The following is a 23,278-nucleotide window of genomic DNA, read 5'->3' as shown; positions in this document are numbered from 1 at the left end:
AACTTGGACATTTGTCTCTCTTGATCAAACCTTCATTTTTTCTTCTCATTACAGAAGCATGTGTGTAAAATAACTGAGACCGAGTTAGCTTTTACCTGCCAAAGTTCTTGTTCAAGTTAACCCCTTCCCTGGTGATTGTGATAACAAACATACTTGGTTGCATGGCTAATTAAAAAAAGAATCCCTTATCTACTTCCTAAAATCGGAAACTGTTTAATATTTAAAGGTTCCTAGAGAAAACATTAAAATCGCCCTAAACTTTTGTAATTAGAAATGTCTCATAAAGGTGCTCAAAAGCTCAGGAGTTATGCACACTGCCGTGGAGTAAGGTCTGATTCCCAGCAGGCATATATATGTCCACTCACAACCATTTGTAGCTCTAATTCCCTGAGATTTGATGCCCTCTTCTGGCCTCTGTGGGCACCGGGCATATAAGTGCAGACAAAATGCCCATACAGGTAAGAATAAATTGATTTAAAAAAAATACCTTTGACAAAAATTTTTGTGAGCTATTTACCATTTCTATCTTATTGGTTTATCCAAATCTTACAATTAAAAGTGTTTTGCGACTTCTGTCTTCGTTAGAGCATGCCCAGACCTCTCAGTTTACATATTTATCCAGCATTCTGGACACATCAGGACTTCAGTATGCAGAGGATAAGACATGTGACATTCAGCTTCCAATCATTTTCCTCTGCCCATGAACACCGAACTCCACACACATCACTTCAGTATGATTTTTCTAAAAGATGATGCAAAACAGGTCATTCATAAAACAGAGAGCACTAAGCTGGGGAAGTTCAGTTTGTGGTTGGATTCGACTAAATCTCATGTGTTTGGGTCATTCCAAAAGCCTATGTTGACTCACTACTCACTAGGCTACTCTCTAGGCTACTTCATGGGGAAGACCTCAGATACTGACAACACCTTAACTCGGAATCAGCCTGAAGCAACACACTTGGGCCCACTAACAAGGCAGCAACCCACAGAAACTGATAGAAACTCCAAACCCATTGTACCTGGCGCAGGCAATAAATCCATCCCAAATGAGAGAGAGAGAGAGAGAGAGAGAGAGAGAGAGAGAGAGAGAGAGAGAGAGAGAGAGAGAGAGAGAAATCCCAGCTGGTGATAACATTTCACAAATCCTGCAAGCTCTAACACTGAGACACCGGCAGATATTGCCAATATTGAGAAGAGCTGTAGAAGTTACACAGACACTTATCCAACTAAAACCAATGCCAATGCAGCCTGTCTGATCATCACCCTGGAAAGATCATCAGGAGATGATGTAACTTACCACCAAAGTTACCCTGCACACCTGGTAGAAGCAACTGGTCAGATGCACACATGTGAACACAGGGGCACAGAAATATGAAAGAAGGTGACACACATGGTATCTCTAAGGAACACAATGACTCACTAGCAAGAGACATGGAAGAACTGCCTGAAAAAAAAAATTCAAAATATAGACAATTCAACAAATTTACAAAGCTAATTTATAATGTGAATATGACATTCAGCAAAGAGTTAGCTTAAGAAAGAACCAGTCAGTAAGGAAAATGCCATAATGAAATCTTCACCTTGTATGCTAATTATAAAAATAATAAAAAAGAGTAATTGTATGAGGTAATATATTTGCTAATAAGCTGTATTAAAGTACTCCTATATATATAGATAGATAGATATAGATATATTTCAAAACAATATGCAACACACAATATGAATTTAATAACTATCAAATTTTAATTCAAATAAATACAACAAAAATCCTATTAGAAATCTTAGCGCTAAAGACTCAATAAATACAATTAAAATACAGTGAGATCCTCAACAGCAGAATTCATCAAGCAGAAAAAGAATGCTTCTGATTCTAAAGACAGGTATTTTAAAAATAATTCAGACACAGCTTTAAAAGGAAAAGCAATATAAATTACAAAGAATGAGAAAGCCTTTGAGACTTATGTAACACCATTAAGTGAGCAAACCTTGGCATTATGGGTATTCCAGAAGAAGAGAGAATCTACTCAGCAAAATAACTGCCAACGTGTTCTGAAGCTTACAAAAGATGGACCTGTAGGTTCAGGAAGCTCAAAGGGTCCCTACTAGATTTGACCAAAAGGCATACTCTCTGAGAACTATTCTGGACACACTGTCAGAAGAACAAGGCAGGGGCTGGAGAGATGGTTTGCCCAGTCAAGTGCCTGCTGCACAGCATGATAACTCCAGCTCCACACAAGGGCGAGGCACTCACTCAAAATCCCAGTGCTAGAGGGAGGATGTGGAGACAGGCAGAGCCCTGGCCTCACTGGCCAACCAGTCTAGCTTAATTGGTAAGCTCCACACCATTGAGAGTCTGTCTCAAAAGAAGAAGCTGCCATTCTGGAGGGCGGCACTGAGGTCATCTAGCCTCCACACAAATCTGCACACACATGTGCATGCACCTATGCATATATGTACATGCATTTTTTAAAAGTACAATAGGATTCTAAGAGCAGCAAAAGAAAAAGAAAAATCATAAAAAAACAAAACAACAACAACCAAAAACGTCATTAAGCTGAGAGCAGACTTCTCCATAGAAAGTTTACAAGCCAAGAGAGAACTGTATGAGATATTCAAAGCCCTGATCAAACAGCAGAGTTGAACTCAGCATGCTGTACACAGCAAAACTAATTTCAAAAATAGAGGAGACATGCAAAGTGTTTCAAAACAACCACTGAGGGGGTCCATCACTACCAGGCTGGCCTTGCAAGGAGCACTCAAGGTGTCCTACACAGATATGAAGGGGGTCTGTTGCCATCACAAAAGTATGGGAAGGAGAGTCAATGACAGAGGAGATGCACAGGAGAAAAGTGGAAGAGCATCAGACTCCACCAACACTGAAAATAGACCCACACAGGAACAAGAGAGAAAGGAAAAACACTTGCAAAACAACGTGAGGGAAAAAATATGTAAGTTGTGGGCAAATGTATATATCAAAAATGACCTTAGTTGCAAATGAATTAAAATCCTGTAATAAAAACAAAACATAGATTGGGGAATGAGGAGATGAAATGAGTTCAGATTCCCTAATAGCCATGTAAAAAGCCAGGCATGATGGTGCACTGGGGAAATAGAGACAAGCATATTCTTGGTGCTTCCTGGCCAGCCAGGCTAGCCAAACCAGTGAGCAACAGGTTCAGTGAGAGACGCTGTCTCAAAAGCAATAATGTGGATAGGAATGAGGAAGACAGTGGATATCAACTTCTAGCCTCCACACTCTGCACACACATGCACACATACAGAGAGAGAGAGAGAGAGAAAGAGAGAGAGAGAGACCGGCACGCACATATGCACACATGCATGAACATGTATACTCATGTGACAAACACACATGCAAATAATTTTTTAAAAATCACTGTAGACTGGCTATTTGGGAAAAATTAATGAGACCTAGCCATATGTTGTATGGAACTCAGTATGTAAGTAAGAATACACAGAAATTGAATGTGAAGGAACAGGAATAGATCCATCACGCAATTAGAAGTCCAAAGTAACTAGTACCGCTATTGATATCAGATAGAATAGAGACTTTGGGTTAAATATTGTGGAAAAATACTGTCACAATTTAGTGACAAAGGAAGAGATTCAACAATTATAACTATATTGGCATCCAATGCTGGAACATCCAATTATAATGAAATAAACATAATTGAATTTAAAATTAGAAAGATTTTAAATTAATAATCTACTAATCCAACTCAAGGAACAAGAAATGTGAAATCAAACCAAATCCAAAATTAATAAAAAGAAAGATATTACAAAAGCCAGAACAGAAAGAGAAAGAAATGAAACCGAGACAAAACTATGAAAGACTAATGAAATTAAAGACAAGCTAAATTGACAAACTTATTTATAGGAAAAGAAGAACATTCCAAGAAAGGAAATCAAACATAAAAAAGGTCACAGCTACCACCAAAGAAATACAAAAATTAGTAAAAGACTATGTACAAAATAACTGGAAAATCTAGGCTTAATACATAAATGTCTGGATACGTATATGTGTAAAACCTATCGCCCTAGTTTGCTTCTCTGTGGCTGTGATAAACGCCATGACCAAAGCAACCTGGAGTGGATAAAGCTTTTTTGGCTGCCACTTCCAAGCCAGAATCCATCCATAAGGAAAGCAAGGACAAACAGCAAATCATTGCGGAGGCGGAAGCAGGAAGCAGGAAGGAAAACTGCTCATTGGCACACTCCCTCTGGCTTCTGCCTCTCCGCTAGCTTTCTCAAAGCCAAGGCCCACTGCTGAGGGAGGATCCTCACAGTGGGCTGAGCCCTCACCCTCAATTAGCAGTTAAGAAAATGATTCACAGGCATGCCAGAGACCACGCTGATTGAGACGAATTTTCAGGTGAGGGTCCCTCTTTGTGGAGACTCTGAGGTGGTCAAATAGACAGCAGAGACTCAGTACTACCCTGAACATTGACATTTCGTTCATTGCCATGCTGTAGATGAAACCGGAGGGTACTGAGTAAAATTGGTAAGGCACAGGGAGACCAACACTACTTGATATCATTTATATGTGAAAGCTAAAGGTTTGTCTCCAGGAAGCAGAAAGAACAGTGGTCACCAGAGCCAGGGAAGGGTATAGGTAAAGGCAGCCTAGAGAGGATGGTCAACTCTTGTAGGTATGAACTGGGACGGAAACAGAGTTTTAATGTTCTAGAGCACCATGGGAAAGTGATGATAGACAAGAAATAATCAAATATTTCAAATTGCTAGGAGAGGGGATTTTATTGCTCCACACTCAGAAAGGTAGAGAGTGATCGAAATGCCAAGTACCAGTGTGTGTGTGTGTATGTGTGTGTGTGTGTGTGTGTGTGTGTGTGTGTGAATTAATGTTTCACACTACATAATTATATACAACTGCTACATGCCGGTTAAAACTGAAAGGGGTTTTGTTCGCTCATTTATCTATTTGCTCTGTTTTGTCTTTTAATCAGGTGTAGGCATTAAGGATGCTAACAATAAAGCCTGCTTAGGGACGAGAGATCTGACTCAGAGGTTAAGAGCTAACTATTGCAGAGGACCTGAATTTGGTTCTGTGCACCCACATCAGGTTAATAACAACCACCTGTAACCCCAAATCCAAGGGACTGCATGCCCTGTTCAGGCCTCCTTAGACACCTACACTCATGTGCACCCACACACGGATGCACAATATTCAAATCAAATCTTTTTTTTAAGGACTGTTGAATTAAAGATATAACAAATGTTTTTACACGTTATAAGTTCTGACATGCAAATAAACAAAATTCAGCGAAGTAACCCCAAAGAAAACATTGTGGCATGTTGCATAAAACTTAGACCCTGGGGCTAGAGAGATGGCTTAGCAGTTAAGATCATTTGATGCTCTTGCAGAGGACACAAGTTCAGCGTCAAGCACCTACATTAAGCAGCTCACAAATGCAGATGGCTCCAGTTCCAGGGCATCTAAGCCCTTTTCTGTCCTCCACAGGCATGAAACAGCGCGTACATACACACATGCACACATGCATGCACACAGACTCATGTGGTTCCATATAAGTAAAAAATGTTTAAATCTTTTAAAAGGGAGATTCATGATCTTTTGATAGGATGCATTCTGCTATAGGCAAAAAAAAAAATTAAAATGAATATTTTATTTTTGCACCACACCCAAAGCTAGTTTAGTAATTGCTAAATGCATTTTCTGGTATGAGCTAACATTAAGTTATAAATCAGTAATTTTCACACAAATTTTCTCTTAAAACAATGGTGCTAAAGCTATATGGCAAACAGAAAGTTGTGTGCAGTGATTACCCACCCTCCAACAGATGCAAATGTCAGCAGTGAGTGGGGATTTCCCCATGGACTGCACCAAGAGAGGTGGCAATTGCAATGGCCAATGTTGGCTGCCTGGGCTGGCTAACCGATGGGACTCAGCAGACCCTTGAAGACCAGAGGACTATGCTGCTTTCTTCGAACTTCTCCCTTTGTTAATCACTTTTGGCACACAACCAACAGCGGTCTGCATGCAGAGCTTGAGCCTGGTCATGCTCGGGCACTGAACCTTCCCGAGAGTTCTGGGAGTACACTTTCCGGACAAAATGCCCAGTGGTGGTTAAACTGTAATATTTTAACTTGTGGCTTCATTTGTCAGTGAACCCATGTCATCTCTGGTTTGCTATTTCCCTGCTTTCCTCTCACTGTGTTCATTGGGAGGAGACACATACACAGGCATCTGTTTGCTTAAACTTTTATGAGGCCATGTTGTCTTCTGGCACTGACTTGTCCCAGTTCATCCTTAGTAGCAATGGAGAATACCGTTTGCTTTGGCAAGGGGAAATGTGTGTGTTTCTCTTTTTACTGAAGGACACTGAGAGAGGTAAGCTGTGTTGGTAAACATGGGAACACGAGGAAAGATCATGAACAGGACCCTGGCCATGTGCCCTTGGGACAGCAATCTCTAAGGCCTTATCATTAAGTCTAGTGATGAAACAAATGGTGAAGCATGTTTTAGTTTGTGCTGGCCTTGGTACAAGACTGAGACTCCAGCATTGGGAAGTAGGGGGATCAGGAGCTCAGGATCACATGCTTTTGTGAGTTGGAGGTCAGCCAGGTATGAAGAGTCAGTCTTAAAACAAACAAAAGGGAGAGAGGGAGGGGAGGGGAGGGGAGGGGAGGGGAGGGGAGGGGAGGAGAGGAGAGGAGAGGAGAGGAGAGGAGAGGAGAGGAGAGGAGAGGAGAGGAGAGGAGAGGAGAGGAGAAACCTAAAAGGAGAAGAAAAAGAAAATATAACTTGGGTTGATTTTCTGGAAGGAAATATAACAATATTCTTAACAATATTCTTTGACTCAGAATCTCCATTTCTGAAATCCAACTGAAGAGAATAATCATTTTATATGTTTATATATATATATATATATATATATATATATATATATATATATATACATACCAGTGACAGGCCAGCCATTTCAAAGTTTCTAAAAGAATATCAGAATGTAGAATACCTACTACTCAAAAGTGAGGAACCTGAGCAGAATAGCAACAGATGGAATGCGAACTAGGGAAGCGGTGGATATGCTAATAGAGTTTTCCTTTTCATAAACAAAAGTGTTACTCTAGGGTCTCTCTTGGATTTGTATTAACTTCATTTCTTCTCTTTGCCTATCTCTATTTTTAAATTTTTTCTGTAATGTAATCATTTCTGAATTCAGAGACAAATAGACAAACTTGAAATGTTCACAGAGCACTAAAGCAACACCTTGGACGGTGCTAACAAAATATGATGAATCGAAATAATTAGGTTGAAAAGCATGATCCTAGAGCACTGGCTATTTTGTGAGAGCTCACTGTTAAAGCAGTCAGATTCAGATCTCAGAATATTCATTATGAGCCAACAGTACAAAATTTAATATACCTATCAACAATAAATTATAAATCACTTGTGATCTTGCTGCCGTCGTCTACATATTGACTTCATCTCTGAAGCAACTGAATGGGCCAATCACACAATTATGTCTCAGCTATATGATTAATTCATCTAAATATAAGGATATTAAAGCTGTGATCTCTCTTTTGAGTCTAAAAGATGCAATTAAACTCTCCTTCCTGTTCTTAATGACACGCAGACCTAATTCACCACAGCAGAATACAGAGTGTTTTGCCAGCATGATGGATGAAGGGTGAGGCTCCACTGTAGTCAGATTGTTTTTATAGTGTGTTTTGGTAAATTAGACCATCCTTTAAAGCTGTGCTATCCAAGATGCTAGCCACCAGGCACATGTGTGTGGCTGGAAATGTCCGTGATAACATGGTCTGGGTTATGAGCATGCTTCTTCACAAGCTATATGAAAAAGGAGTGGGTATAATGGCTCATCAGTAGTTCTCAAATATATGTTGAGTGTTGCAATTATAATATTTTGGAAATATTCATTGCAATGTATTTGAAAATTATCGCCTTTTTCTTTTTAACTTTTTTGTGCAACTGGTTAAAAAAACTAATTACATATCTGGCTCACATATTCTCATTAAACATCTCCAATCTAGGATTCAAGATGGTTGACCAGCTTCCTGGCATGTGTAAACAGCTTTCTTATTTAGACAGACAGAAAGGACCTCATCTATTGAATTACTAAGGGCTCCAAACTAGGGAAATGGCCTTCCTTTCTCTAAACAGCACTGATTTAATGTGTAAACAGCTTCCTTTGTCCCCTTTTTCTTCCATCCCTTGAGACCGGATCTGGCTATGTGGTCCAGGCAGGTCTCAAGTTCACGGTCTTTTCATTTCTGCCTCCCAAGAGGCAAGCTTACAAATGGGTGTCTCAACTGACAAAACCCAGCCATTAAAATGAGATAAAGCAACGATTAAGGTCATGGGTACTTGTCATATCATGCAAGAGGTACTCATTAAATATCAATGATCTATTGAACTTTTAACTTAAACGCTAAACCTGTGATTTGCCTTAGAAAATAAGAAGCAAATATGTGAAAGTGTTTATAATTTCACTACCTGGGGTGACTGTGGTTATTGTTTATTTGAATGACTTGGTTTCCAGTCTTTTTGCTGTGTTTGTACAGATGTATATGTCATGCTTTAAGAAACAGCAAGAGAACTTACATTATATAAAGTACTTTGTGGCCTACTTTGTACTTTCATAACACATGTCACAGCTATTTGTATCATTAAAAAATCCCTATGGATTAGAATTAGTGTCGCAATGTGCTGAATGGACACAGCATGACAGATGCCACTGCTGCCTAATGCATCGCTGTTTAGGTAATGTCTTAGCTTGCTTTCTATTGCTTTCTCTTGCTTTCTATTATCATGGTGATGCTTACCATGAAAGCATGAAAGTGGCTTACTGAAAGCCACCTGGTGAAGAAAAAGGTTATTTCATCTTACAATTTATAGACTGTCATAAAGGGAAGCCAAAGAACCTGGAGGCAAGGACTATGTCGACACCATGGAGGAGTTCTGCTTACCCAATAGACTTGCTCTCCATAGTGTGGTCAGCCTACTTTCTTATAGAACCCAGGACTAGCCTCTGAGGGGTGGCACTACCCACAATGAAACAGGTACTCCCTTATCCATCATTAATAATAATAAAAAATGTTCCCACAGACATGCCCACAGTCCAATGTAATGGTGGCAATTCCTCAATTACGGTTCCTTTCCCATGATGATGTTAGCTTCTGTCAAGTTCACAAAACACTAACCAACACAGGAAGTCTTGAAGATTTTGCTAGCACTGGGAAGAGAAAAATTAATATTAAGTACACTTGAAGCAGAATATTTATTTCAATTTAGAGAATTTTTCTTTCATTATTATTTCTGATGAGACAACTATTATTCCTCCAATATAAAGCTTGTGTGTGTGTGCATGCTTGCCCATGTGTGATGCGGAGACCAGAAGTTGATATTGAATAGCTAAGCACTCTTCATCATATATTTTGTGCTAAGATTCCTTACTGCACATGAAGCTCACCAGTTATTTAAGATTAGCTGGCTCTAAGGACGAGGAATCATTCAGTCTCCACTTCCCCAGTGTGAGGATTTCAGATGTGTGACCATAGTTGCCTTTTTATGTGGTTGCTCAGGATCTGAGTTCAGGTCCCCATGCCCATCTTTTATAGTCACTTTCCTGACTGAACCATGTCCCTGGCCCCATAGGTTTCTGGTGCCATCACCACCTTTGACAAATTATCGTGTGGCTTTGAGAAAGGTCACATGCTAATTATATATAAATAGCCATTTCCCTCAGACGGTTTTTAATCCTGGGTAAAATTATTGTCTGTTTGGCCATTCTTATAAGGTAAGTATTTGAGTTTTGTTTTATTCTCCATTTCTTTGATAAGTAGAGAGGGTCATACATTTCTGACTCATTTGTGTTTTGAATAACAACTGAGAAATCCCAGGCCACTGTGACATCTCATCCCCAGCATCTGAATCACATGCTATGCACCACCTGCCCCCACCTTAGCTCTGACAGACATGAATCGCCCAGTGCTGATCCTAAGCCTCCTCAGTCCCTGAACATCTCTCTCCTTCCCTCTCCCCCTCCTCATCTCCCCATCTCTTTCATCCTTCCGTCCCCCCTTTCTTCCCTTTCCCCTAAAATTTACACCTTGCTAGATTATCCCCATGAGCATCAACTACATTGCTTTTATACCTATTTTAAGTAAAATGAAAACATAAGAGAGTGGAGAACTCAACAGCAAAAAGAGACCCTGCTGCTCTCCTGGGCAGAAAAAAATTGTCAAGTTGTCCACTTTCATTCTCTTCTATCCTTCTCCACCCACTCACTCAAACCCACTCCAACTAGCCATTCATATCCTCTTTTCCAATGAAAGTGTATCCCAGCTATCTCCCTTTAGAGCCAAAAAGGTATTAATCATTGGCATATGCAGCATTTATTCAGTGGTTCATCACCTCCTTTACAAATAGTATAGGCTGCTTTTCCTTTGTCTGTCTTTTCTCTCTGTCTCTCTGCATCTATCTCTCATCTGCCCATCTATCATCTATTTATCATTTATCTATCTATATTTACCTATATCTGTCTATTTATCATCTATTGATCTATCATCTATTTATCACCTATTTGTCTGTCTGTCTGTCTGTCTATCTTTTGTTGCTTTTCTCTCTTTTCCTTTCTCTGACACTGCCCTGCTCACCTGTCTGGGGAGGAGTTTTGGTCTCTTTTCTTTCCTGGATCATTGCTTTGGTCATCTCATGTAAATGACTGACGAGGTAAAACTCTAGACCAGATCTTCTTCCTGAACTCTGAACTCACAAAGCCCAAAATGGCTTCCCCAAACTCAGCATATCCAAGTCTGGACACTTAAACTTCCTACCCTCAACTAGATAGCCTTCCTACTTCCATTCTCTTAGATACCCAATCCAAACAAGCCAGGTGCAGCAGGCAACTCCTACCGCAGTTCCCTAGGCTTTTACGACTCTACTAGCAGATGCCTTGCTCTACCTTCAAATGGTGTCCAAGAGCTAAAGGCTTCCCACCACCATGTCATCAGCTAATGTGTTTGACAAAACAGTAACCAGCACAGTAGTCTTGAGGATTTTGCTACCAATGTGAAGAGAAAAATTAATATCTAACAGCACTGAAGTCAAATACTTATTTCATTTTAATGATTTTTTCCCTGATATTATTTCTGAAGAGACAAATATTATTCCCCCAATATAAAGATTCTCAGTGTGTGCACACATGTGGAAACCAGAGTCGAAGTTGGATATCTATCACTTCTTCACCTCAAATGACAGGTTAACAAGTTCCTGTGTGTCCAGTCTTTCCTTGTGCCCTCCCCACTCCATCATTAAGCACAACAATTGCCAAAGTGATGCTGCCACAACATGAACCAGGGCTTCTTCTTGCTCTCTTCTACTTGACACAAAGACAATGGTTCTCAACCAATAGGTCGCAACCACCTTGGGTGTTGAATAACCAACCCTTTCACAGGGGCCTGCATATCAGATATTTACATTATGATTCATAACAGTGGCAAAATTACAGTTTTGAAGTAGCAATGAAAATAATTTTATGCTTGGGGTTACCACAATATTAGGAATTGTATTAAAGGCTCACAGTGTTAGCAAGGTTGAGAGGTTCAAGGACACTTATGTAAAAGATGAGATTAGAAAACATCTCCAAATACCCTACTTCTTGAGTGAGGATGGAGTTCAATGGTATATCACTGACTGAACATGCATGAGTCCTTGAGTTCAACTCTCAGCTAGATACACACATATGCACAAAAGTACACACACACACTCAACAGAAATAATAGCATACTATTCACTCTTATCGGTTGAACCTCATCCAAATATTCTGCTGATCTATCCCTGGGTTCCTGGACACTGGACCCTTGTTGGGCACACTCATACATCTCAATGAACATGGACTATGATGTTCTTATGTCCAATGTCTGCATGACCAGCTCTCCCAACCCACTTCATGATTTCTCATCATGTCATTGTCCAACTGAAACCTAGCCCCAAGGTTTTTTTTTCCACAACTGTAATCTGCCTTCTAAAATCCTAGTATGTTCTCTGACTCTAACCTATGCCTCTGTAGGACTTACCAGCTTCTAATACTGTGAGCATATTTGCCTTATGAACCGCACTTTTATATGTTATCAACTTAATCACAAATGTGGTGATTTGAAAAGGAATAGCCCTTATATGCTCATATATGAGTGTTTGGCCATTAGGGAGTAATGCTATTTGACAGGGATTAAGAGGTGTGGCTTTGTTGGAATGGGTGTGGCCTTGTTGGAGGAAGTGTGTCATGGGGGTAGGATTTGAGGTTTCAGAAGAATAAGCCATGCCCACTGGCTCTCTCTTTTCCTGCTGCCTGCTGATCCAGATATAGAACTCTCAGCTACCTCTCCAGCACCATCCCTGCCTGTATGCCACCATGCTTCCTATCTGACAATAATGAACTAAACCACTGAACTATAGGCCAGTCCCAATTAACTGCTTTTCTTTATAAGAGTTGCTGTGGTCATGGTGTGTCATCACAGCAATAGAACACTGAGAAAACATGTACTGAGAATCTTGTCTGATTTATGCTTGTAAACACTAAGTAAATATTTGCAGGAAAAGGAAATAATTTCCTCCTTCATCTCCTTTTTTGTTTTCTACTTTGCTGTTTATTATTCAATTAATTTGCAAAATATCTTTACATATTAGTATTTTAATATCTTTAATCTGACATGTTACCAACATTTTTGTTTGTTGCTTAATATTTTTACTTTTGTTATATTTTTCCCTCTTAAAAATTTATTTCTCTTACTCAAGTGTGATGTTGAGTCCCTGTGATCTTACACGAAGTCTCCCTCCCCAGAGCCAGTGAATGCTACTGGGTTCTGAACATTGCCTCAGACACTCGAAGGCAAATCTGTGGGTGACTGTGCTGAAGCTCCCTCCTCCCTGCTACTAGATGCACTGTAGATTGCCCTCTTGGTTCTACACTTGCAGTAATGCCTGAATACTGTCCATTTTGTAAATGTGCATTTTTCTCCTTTTCACCTATAAAATAACTTCTACAGACATAATCTACAAACCTAGTCGGTCCTTTTATGGTTTTTGTTCAGCCTTTCACTGCTGCAACAAATAACTAGTAAAATGTGTGCACTGTGTACATTATATACAGGTACATATATAATGTGATGTATCTATTATGATGAAGGGGATTTATTTTTGTGACTGAATAGGTTCCAACAAGCTTCTGTATAGAGATAAAGTGTTACATATCAATTAAGTAAAGTTAAAAACCCAATGAGTTAAGGAGTGTTGAGGAAGACTGTGGCCCTAATGGACAGCATGGAATTTGGGTAATTCTTGTATCAAATTAGGAAAGTTCTTAGTGCTGCATTTTGGATGCTCGGATCGCACTGGCTTCAGTTGATGATAATATAGACAAATAATCCTTGCAAAGTGTATACACCCTCAGCCAGGCATCGTAATAGAGGTCTTTAATCCCAGCACGTAGTAGTAAGAGGCAGATGGCTCTCTGTGAGTTCAAGGCCAGCCTGCTCTACATAGTGAGTTCCCAAATAACTTGAGCTACATAGTGAAACCCTGATTCAAACTATCAAAACTAAACTAAACTAAAAATAAATAAATAAATAAATAAATAAATAAATAAATAAATAAATAAATAATGTGCACCCTTCCACACATGTGCACATACTCAGACCACAAGAATTCTCTAAGTCCCAATTATGAGAAGCATAAAGGAAAATAGTCTCATTATAGCAAATCAAGATCCTGATAAATTGGAAGTTCAGTTAGTATTGTAATTAAGGATGTCATTCACTCTGCTAATTAGAGAGTATATTTGTATGCCTTTGTGCTCATAGCTGCAGATGACTACCGCAAACCACTTCTAAATTCAAGTTATCTTCTCTCCTCCAAGAAACCACCCCTGAAAACTCATTGGACTTTATCTTCTTATTCACTGCCAGAATGTTCCTCTTTTCTTCACTTACTGTCTGTATGTAATATTTGCTTAGGGCATATATATATATATATATATATATATATATATATATATATATTTCTTTCCCTATAATACTGCTAGTTGTCTAAGAGGCAAGGCCATCTTCTTGACTAATCTAGAACCTCTTTCAAAGAAGCTTAACAGAGATCACTGTCTAGTAGGAAGTTTCCAATAAAGAGTCATCAAATAAAACACATAATCATTTATATTAGAAGCATTGTGGGTAATATACAGACTGCTCCTATGATTTATGAACCCTTCTGTTTTTTTCATAACAGAAATCTACCTGCCTCTGCCTTCCAAGGGCTAGAATTAAAGGTGTGCACCACTATACCAGGCCCAATAAAACTCTTACAAGCCTTGGTATCAAGGAAATATTTTGAAAGCAAGAAAAAGCAAAGTAAACATACAACATTCTTTCCAGCTGAGTATATGGTCATGTCTGTAATTCCAGCTCTTGGAAGACTAAGGAAGAAGACCATATGTCTGAGAGCAGAGGACACTGCAAGCCATTGCCAAGCCAGCACATGGTATAGAGTGAGACCCTGTCTCAAACACCAGCAGCCAGAGGATTCTTGCTGTAAGAGAACTTACCAAGTATATACAAGGCCCTGGGTTATATCCCCAGCATCATAATGAAGTAAAATAAGACCCATTCTTTTTATTCAACTAGGCCAAAACAATATTGACCATATTGCAATCTCATGTAATTAGAAGACAGTAAAATCAAAAGTCTAGTGACCCTTAACACAAATTCAAACACAGTCCTTCAAGAGTCAAGAGTTATATTTGATCACCTGCGAATGTCTTCTAATTGCAGATCAAAATCTTCAAGTTTCTCTTGATATCTCTCTGTAAAGTTACAGAACTCATTAAGGATTGACGATTTCAGATCAGGGTATGGGCAGTCCAACGTTACTAACTCCATGGGCTGTTCGCTGAGCAAGTTAGGTTTTTCTTCTGAAGAGTGATCTAGTAACTAAAGAAATGGTTATTTTATTTAACGAAAACTCAAAGTGGGTGACCAAGTAAAATCAGCAGTCGCATCACACAGACCTTCACACTCAAGTCCAAAAGGTCTTCCTCTAAGTGCCATTGCTCCTGATGAAGTCTTTCAAAGGCAGCCATGGATTGTTTCTTGACAAAGTCAACCTAGAGGACAGAGCATGTGGACAGTAAGCACGTAAATGACCGCAACACATCCAAGATTATTTCTATTGAAAGGCACAGTCTCGGAAGCCAGTAGGGGGTGAAAAATCAGAGGAGGGAGAAATCCTTTAGAAGGTCTGTGAAGAGAGCAGCCAGACGGCCAAGGCTCGTCACATAAGCAAGCCTCGGTGAGGAGTCCAGACCTTTTACCAAAACAGGGCTCATGGCGTAATGGTCCCAGCAAGCTCTCTTCTCAGTTTGGAATTGTTGATGGTAAGTTTTCAATCACACCTTCACTCTCAAGCATCCTTGCGACTAGCCTACAGCTAGGCATAGCTAAAACTTTTTATTATCCATGAAAGAAGAATAGCTATAGCATTATAGCATAGCTGACAGGTAGAGGGATGAAAGTTGAGACCCTACACCTAGCATAACAAACTAGCAAGCAAGGGGCACACAGAGGCATGCAGAGGAGTAAAGAGGTGTGAACCCAGGGCAGCCAGTTAGGAACAACTGAGACTTCTCTGGTCAGGAGAGAACTAAAGAGCAGATGGGGCCATCAGCCCGACAGAGAGAAGAGCTGGCCTCCGAGCTTTGAGACAGGAGTAGGTTTGACATGTAAAAGGCACATATAGGACCAACCACATAATGATATGGGACAGTGTCATACAAGAGATGTGATTGAAGAAGGAGGACTGAGTGGAGGGGGTTGTGGGCTTACTGGACTACGAAGAATCTGTAGGAAAATTCAGTAATTAGACAACTTGATCGCCATGTCCTGGGCCAAGATCTGAAAATACATGTAGGAGGGGCAAGGATGAAGGCAGGAGGGGGAGTTAAAATGAGGGTGCCCAGACGTATTCAAACACATGATGATACTGAGGAGCCTTCTACTTCGCCTCACAGGGCAGGTGTTTGCTTCAACTGTTCTATTTCAGACAAAAAAAAAAAATCACATCATGCTTTATTTTGTTTTATGTGCATTGGTGTTTTGCCTGCCTGTATGTCCTCATGAGGGCGTCAGATCTTGGAGTTACAGAGGGTTGTGAACTACCATGTGGGTGCTGGGAATCGAACCCAGATCCTCTGAAAGAGAGACAAGTGCTCTTCACTGCTGAGCTGTCTCTCCAAACCAACATTGTGTTTGTATAAGGCAAGGTGCTGACCTCTTCCAGAACCTCAGTTGCCTCTGAGCCCTCATGGCAGGGTGCACTCTGACAAGTGTGGCACCATCTCTTCAGGCCCGTTCTCAGCTGCTGAATAGGGTCAATGACAGCTGTAAGGTACACACACCACTCTTCTGACAGCTCTTTCTCTGTGTGAAGTGAAATCGAGTTGAGGAGACATTATTATTCTAGGTAAAGAACAGATTATTAATTTACACTTTTTAATATTTGTTTAGAAAAAAAACCAGACAGGTATTACTACAAGAAGAACATGAAGGAGAGGGGGAGGGGCAACTTTCATCGTTCCAAATAAAATTCCCCTTTATATGGACGTTCAAAGAAAGAAAGAGAGAGAGAGAGAGAGAGAGAGAGAGAGAGAGAGAGAGAGAGAGAGAGAGAGGAAGGAAGGAAGAAAGGAAGGAAGGAAGGAAGGAAGGAAGGAAGGAAGGAAGGAAGGAAGGAAGGAAGAAAACTCACCAAAATTCATAAGCTCACAAAAACATTCATTTCCAATGCTCTCCTCATTGAGACAAGATCTTATTTCAGACTCCAATTTACATCTGAAACAGACATGATCTCAATCAATTTCTGTATCGTCCTAAAATGTACATATAACCTTAAAGCGAATAGAGTAGGAACAGGTCATTGGATTTAATTTTGTGCATCTGCTCATTGATCTAAGCCATGTGCTGAGTCCCTAGCATGGGCAGACACAATGGGATGAGCACGGGCAGCACCCCCTGCAGTTCTTGGCAGCGGGGCACACTGAGTACCCAGGGCACGCAGAAGCCACTACACGTGCTAAGTATTCAGCACAGAAGGACTCCTAAGACAGCAGTTGGGAGATGAGGGGCGAGTAGCAGCAATGGCCGCTCAGAGGAGAGAGGCCAGCCTGGACCTGCAAGGAGGCCCTAAAGTTCAGAAATGAGGAGTCTCTGAGTCAGGCAAATGGGAAGAAATGAACATTTTGTTTTTAATCCAGCAATGATCAATAAATCTTTATAATTTTTTTACTACATTTTAAAGATATAGTCATCTTTAGAGTAAAACGACAATACCTTTAGGTGGGCATTCAAAACTGTTATATTTTTGTGCCCCTTGTTTATGTAACTAAATCTGATACTTGTTGCTGATGTGTACTTTAGTTTTGAAATGGCATAAGGAAAAAGTAGCTATTACAATGCTGATGACTGTTATTTTTCATCTCACAAGTTTCTATTCTTTGACTACAGGTACTTTATGCAACTGAAATAGCAGCATATTTAACAAGTCACGTTGTAGTTTGGTGGGGTTGCTTTGCCTATCGTTATATTTTACACTATTTCCAAATAGTTTTCATAATGAATGTTGTAATATTGGAGGATACTCACAGGTATATGAGTCATCACCTTTCAATCAAATTTATATATGTGAATAAAGGTGAAAGGCTATTTTAAATGACACTTCTCTATTAGCCAGCAAGGAGCTTTTATCAGAAAGGGGGGAGGGTGTGCATATGTGTGTGCATGTGAGTATATATGTTCATATGTATGGGTGTGTGTACAAAAAGGCCAGAGGTGAGCCTTAAGTGTCTTCCATTATGAGGCGTATCTCTCACTGATGCAGATCTCCTAGTAGGCTAGACTGGTTGGCCAGTGAGCTGGGGGATCCATCCACCCTCACCTCTGCAGCACTGGGATCACACATGCATGCTGTGCTCAGCTTTTCTTTAAACCTGGTTTCTGGGGATCAAACTCAGCCTCTTGGTCTTGTTTAGCTAAGCGCTCTACCAGCCAAGCAAGCCATTCCCCAAGCCTTTGTTTCTAAGAGCAGACGGGCCACTATTACATGCATGGCGGGCACTTTTTTGTTTGTTTGTTTTTCAAGACAGGGCTTCTTTGTGCTGCTCTGGCTGTACTAGAACTCACTCTGTAGGCCAGGCTGGCTCAAACTCAGAAATCTGCCCGCCTCTGCCTTCCAAGTGCTGGGATCAATGATGTGTGCCACCCCACCATGGCATTTTTCCTTTTGGGGGGATGGGATGGGATGGGTGCATTTTCATGACGACAACAACGAATTCACTTTAGAACAGAGTTGTTTACACACAAACGTAGCACTGGAGCAACCAGCTTGACTCTTTCTATTTGAGAGGCTGCATTAACATTAGAGACTATAAACTGCCAGAAAGGGAAGCTGTGTGTTCCTTTGGTGATCTGAGGGAACCAATGCCCCATGCGGAACACTGAACTCTCAGGCAAGGGTGATACCTGTACTAGACTCTGACACACCCTTCACTAAGCTAACCATTGGCAAACCATTGCAAGACAGTAATATATCATAAGGCCTACAAATAATTGCACAAAAGCTCACCAGAAAAGTGACAGCAAACACTCCTGGGACCAAGTAATAGAGTCCACAGGCCATATGACTTGTGGAACCTAAATTTCAGATAAAAACTTACAACTTTAAATATTAAACAAATTTGATATCTGGAAATTTTATCTAGTTCTCTCAGTACAGATTTCAAGGTCTTAACTTGTGCCTCGTTGTGTGTGTGGACGCACATGTACATGGGTAGAGGCCACAGGCTGATACTGAAGTCATCTTTGACCACTCCCCACCTTATTTTTTTAAAGATTTATCTCTTTCTGTGTTCTGCTTACACATATGTATGTGCACCCTACTCACATGTACATAGGTGCACCATGTATGTCTCAAATATGATAAGGGGGCATCAGATCCCCTGAGCCTGGGGTTACAGACAGTTGCCAGACTCCCTGGGATTCTAATCTGGGTCCTCAACAAGAGCAACAAGCGCTCTTAACAACTCCAGCCCTCTACCTTAGTTTTTGAGATAGGGTTTCTCACTCAACCCAGAGCTTGCCAAGTCAACTGGACTCACTGGCCAGCAAGCTCCAAAGACCACCCTGTCTCCACTTCATTAGGATGCCATGGACCACCGTGCCAGGCATTTTGTCATGTGGGTAGTAGAGATGGAACTCAAGTCCTTGTGCCTCCCTTCCAAGCTCCTTACCAACTGGCCCATCTCCTGGTCCATCCTTCCTTGGTTTGCACTAGTGAGGGTGGAGAACTAGATCTGCTTGGATGGGAGTAGAACATTTCAGGACAAGAAAAGTCAGCCAGCTCCAAGATAATGGAACACAGGAAATGAATACCCGTGTTTCAGTTCCAGCTTCCCACACTCTAGCTTGCTTGCCCTTTGCAGATACTTTAACCCTCTCAGCTCAGTCAGAAGTCCCAGCAGCAGCCCCAGGAGAGCAACCAGACCTAAACGGTACAGCTACTCTCTGGATTGAGGCTAAGTACCGTAACCATTAACTATGTTATCTGGTACATACTCAGCTACCAAGGAGAGTTACACCATTGTACCCCTTATCTTCTGCAGATCTGAGACCCTTAAATAAGACTCTTTTTCTTATTAAGGGAGTATAGATTGTGTGTGTGTGTGATTGTGTGTGTGTGTGTGTGTTCATGTTTATTTTTAAGTTTTTTGAGACAGGCTCTTACTTTGTAGTACACATTAACCTGGAGCTTGCTCTTTAGCCCCTTGAAACTGTAGTGATCCTCCTGCCTCAGCATTCACAGTGCTAAGCTTACAGGTGCCATCCTTCATGCCAAGTAGATTTTCTAAGATAGACAAATACATCACTTAAACTACTAACTTGTTTAAGGTCTCCACATACCCAACATCTAGCCACTTCTCTAATGCGTGGCCTAATGCTGTTAGTTTTAATTTCACTGAATATGTATTAAAATTACCTTACATTCTAAAATAACACAGAAAATGATCTTGGGTCTCTCTCTCTCTCTCTCTCTCTGTGTGTGTGTGTGTGTGTGTGTGTGTGTGTGTGTGTGTGTGTGTGTGTGTGTGTGTGTTTAGTCCTTTTAAGTTTGCAGACAGTGACGGTCATCCTCACTGGAGAGTGCCTTGCCTCCAATCTCTCTGTGTCCTCCTAGCTCTGGCAACCGAATGAGTTTCCATAATGCTATGCATGTGATTCATCTGTCTGGCTCAATATCAACTCACTCCACACATTGGGGAAGATGTGGAATGTTTAAGATTCATAAAATGAAAGAAGAAGAGAAAACCCTTCCTAGTGTCTTCCTTCTTTTGTGCTTGTATCTGTGACCGCTAGATTAACAAGTGGCTTTCCTCTTATTATATTTCAGCTAATGCACATTTTCAAAATGCTTTTGTTCAGTGACCTTGAATATTTTTCTCTATAAGAGGTGACATTGGAAGAATTTGGTGTATAGTTTGATTTGGTTTTTGTAGCCAAAGTATGTTGTACAGCCTATAGCATTTTATTTTTCTGTTTTAACATAATCTAAAGGCCTTGTCAATCACGAGCCTTGCACCTCTCCTGTAGGGATCACTGGACATGAACACACATAAGTCCAAAGCAAAAGCTATGGAATTCAGAAACTTGAGGTGGGCTAAGAACACAACAATCCTCTACCTTCCTATGAGTAAGTACATGTGATAACATTGTTTAATCCATCGTTTATAATGCTACATTATTGGAGCAGATGGTTAAGCCTCACGTGAGGCAAAGACATCTGTTTTCTCTCTTGGTCTTTCTTTCTTTGAAAAGAAAACTGTTAGCCGGGCAGTGGTGGCACACGCCTTTAATCCCAGCACTCGGGAGGCAGAGGCAGGCAGATTTCTGAGTTCGAGGCCAGTCTGGTCTACAGAGTGAGTTCCAGGACAGCCAGGGCTATACAGAGAAACCTTGTGTCAAGAAAGAAAGAAAGAAAGAAAGAAAGAAAGAAAGAAAGAAAGAAAGAAAGAAAGAAAGAAAGGAAGGAAGGAAGGAAGGAAGGAAGGAAGGAAGAAAGGAAGGAAGGAAGGAAAGAGAAAGAAAGAAAGGAAAGAGAAAGAAAGAAAGGAAAGAGAAAGAAAGAAAGAAAGAAAGAAAGAAAGAAAGAAAGAAAGAAAGAAAAGAGAAAGAGAGAAAGAGAAAGAGAGAGAGAGAGAGGGAGGAGGGAAAGGGAAAGGGAAAGGGACAGGGACAGGGAAAGGGAAAGGGACAGGGAAAGGGACAGGGACAGGGAAAAAGGGAAAGGCAAAGGGAAAAAGGGAAAAAAAGGGAAAAGGGGAAAAAGGGAAAAAGGGAAAAAGGGAAAAAGGGAAAAAGGGAAAAGGGAAAAAGGGAAAAAGGGAAAAGGGAAAAAGGGAAAAAGGGAAAAAGGGAAAAAGAGAGGGAGAGGGAGAGGGAGAGGGAGAGGGAGAGGGAGAGGGAGAGGGAGAGGGAGAGGGAGAGGGAGAGGGAGAGGGAGAGGGAGAGGGAGAGGGAGAGGGAGAGGGAGAGGGAGAGGGAGAGGGAGAGGGAGAGGGAGAGGGAGAGGGAGAGGGAGAGGGAGAGGGAGAGGGAGAGGGAGAGGGAGAGGGAGAGGGAGAGGGAGAGGGAGAGGGAGAGGGAGAGGGAGAGGGAGAGGGAGAGGAGGGAGAGGGAGAGGGAGAGGAGGGAGAGGGAGAGGGAGAGGGAGAGGGAGAGGGAGAGGGAGAGAAGAGAAGAGAAGAGAAGAGAAGAGAAGAGAAGAGAAGAGAAGAGAAGAGAAGAGAAGAGAAGAGAAGAGAAGAGAAGAGAAGAGAAGAGAAGAGAAGAAACAGTTTTGCAGAGCTTATATTTAAGGTCAAACATCAAATTATTACTTTCTCTTAATTCATCTTTGACTGCTACAACCAGGAAGAGCATCCAAATCAAAACTGTGAGAGTCTTGGTGCAACATTAAGCCAACTCCAATCAACCTAAAGTCCTTGGCTCCCTTGTCTCGAGAGCATTCATTAAGCTCCTTCTGTATACCCACTGTGAGAAGATGACTGTGACGTTTGTCCATGGGGAGCCCCTGCTTCATATGGAGAAGAGCACATAGCCAACGTCTGCGTGTGGTACATACGAGCACACAGCCACGCCTGGGATGGGGAGTGTTAAAGAGGGTGTGGGTGACAGAGAGAGGTGACTGTCCCTTACTCGGTCAGGAAGCAAAAGCATATCCACAGACTCCCTGCCTTTCAGAGTAAGCTAAGAAAATGGGACTCACATTCAAACAACTCTAGACTTTGATTGTGTGGTTTGATGGAGATCAGGCATTATAGATGTGAATCGATCATGGGGTGTGAAATTCCCAAGGGTTCCTATGCCTTCTCACTGACCTGGGGGTGGGGAGGGCCCAGTCTCACCTGATTCCCTTCAGTCTCTCCTGTTCCTGCCACCACACCTGCTTGTGTTGCTTGATCAGCATCTGCTCTTTCGCCGCCCTTGACGTCTCCATGGCTTTTCGGAGCTGCAGTTAGAGGAGAACCAAAAGAGAGGCAGTGTTCAAGCTTTGGAAAATGTGTTTTCTCAGACCAAGGGAGGGCTGGGGGAGGAGTAAATGGTGAATATGCTCCAAACACATGCATGAACTTCGCAAAGATTTACTGAAAATACTACATCTTTTGAAATGTATTTCCACAAAAGAAAGGTTTCCTGTTTTTACAATCATTGCTAATACATCTTTTAACACACAATCCGCCAAAAATAAGTGCAGAATTAAATATCGGGGAGGAGAGCTGTGCACGTACATGCTAATCATTCCAGCACTCAGGACATGGAAGCAGGGGAATCATGAATTCAAGGCTAGCCTTAGCTAAACGCAGAGTTTGGGACATCCTCTAAAAACAAACAAAAAAACAAAATAGCAATTAAAAGAAAGACCAAATGCCCTGGGATGCTGGCCAATTTGAAAACTCTATTTAAGATGTGCTACAAAAAAAAAAAAAGTGAAGTTGCTGTAGTTTTTCATTTGTTCATTCTATTGGTTTTTGTTGTTTGCTGTTTTGCTTGCATTTTAAATTTATTTTTTATTGTTACTTTTTGTATATGGGTGTTTTGCCTTCATATGTGACTGTGCACCACATGTACACACAGATGCCAGAAGAGAGTGTCAGCTGCCCTA

At 41.0% G+C, this 23,278-nt stretch overlaps 1 protein-coding gene across 4 annotated transcripts in view; it reads right to left on the bottom strand.

Annotated features, from left to right (window-relative positions):
- The window catches only part of Ccdc148 (coiled-coil domain containing 148), a 274,321-nt gene that overhangs the window by 155,249 nt on the left and 95,794 nt on the right, over positions 1-23,278 (bottom strand). For 3 of the 4 annotated variants that reach the window (XM_085834898.1, XM_021155863.2, XM_085834899.1), the window contains 5 exons: positions 22,521-22,624; positions 16,814-16,896; positions 16,337-16,485; positions 15,078-15,173; positions 14,819-15,000 (listed from right to left, as the gene is read on the bottom strand). In XM_085834898.1, the coding sequence (XP_085691024.1) occupies positions 14,819-15,000; positions 15,078-15,173; positions 16,337-16,485; positions 16,814-16,896; positions 22,521-22,624 (614 nt within the window). Of the gene's footprint in view, positions 1-14,818; positions 15,001-15,077; positions 15,174-16,336; positions 16,486-16,813; positions 16,897-22,520; positions 22,625-22,904; positions 22,994-23,278 lie in introns of those variants that run through there. The other variant, XM_085834900.1, reaches the window with a different exon arrangement.

Source organism: Mus caroli, unplaced genomic scaffold (genome assembly GCF_978045245.1).
Source record: "Mus caroli unplaced genomic scaffold, Mus_caroli_1 scaffold_2, whole genome shotgun sequence".
Taxonomy (NCBI): domain Eukaryota; kingdom Metazoa; phylum Chordata; class Mammalia; order Rodentia; family Muridae; genus Mus; species Mus caroli.
This window is presented reverse-complemented; position numbering and strand designations above follow the sequence as displayed.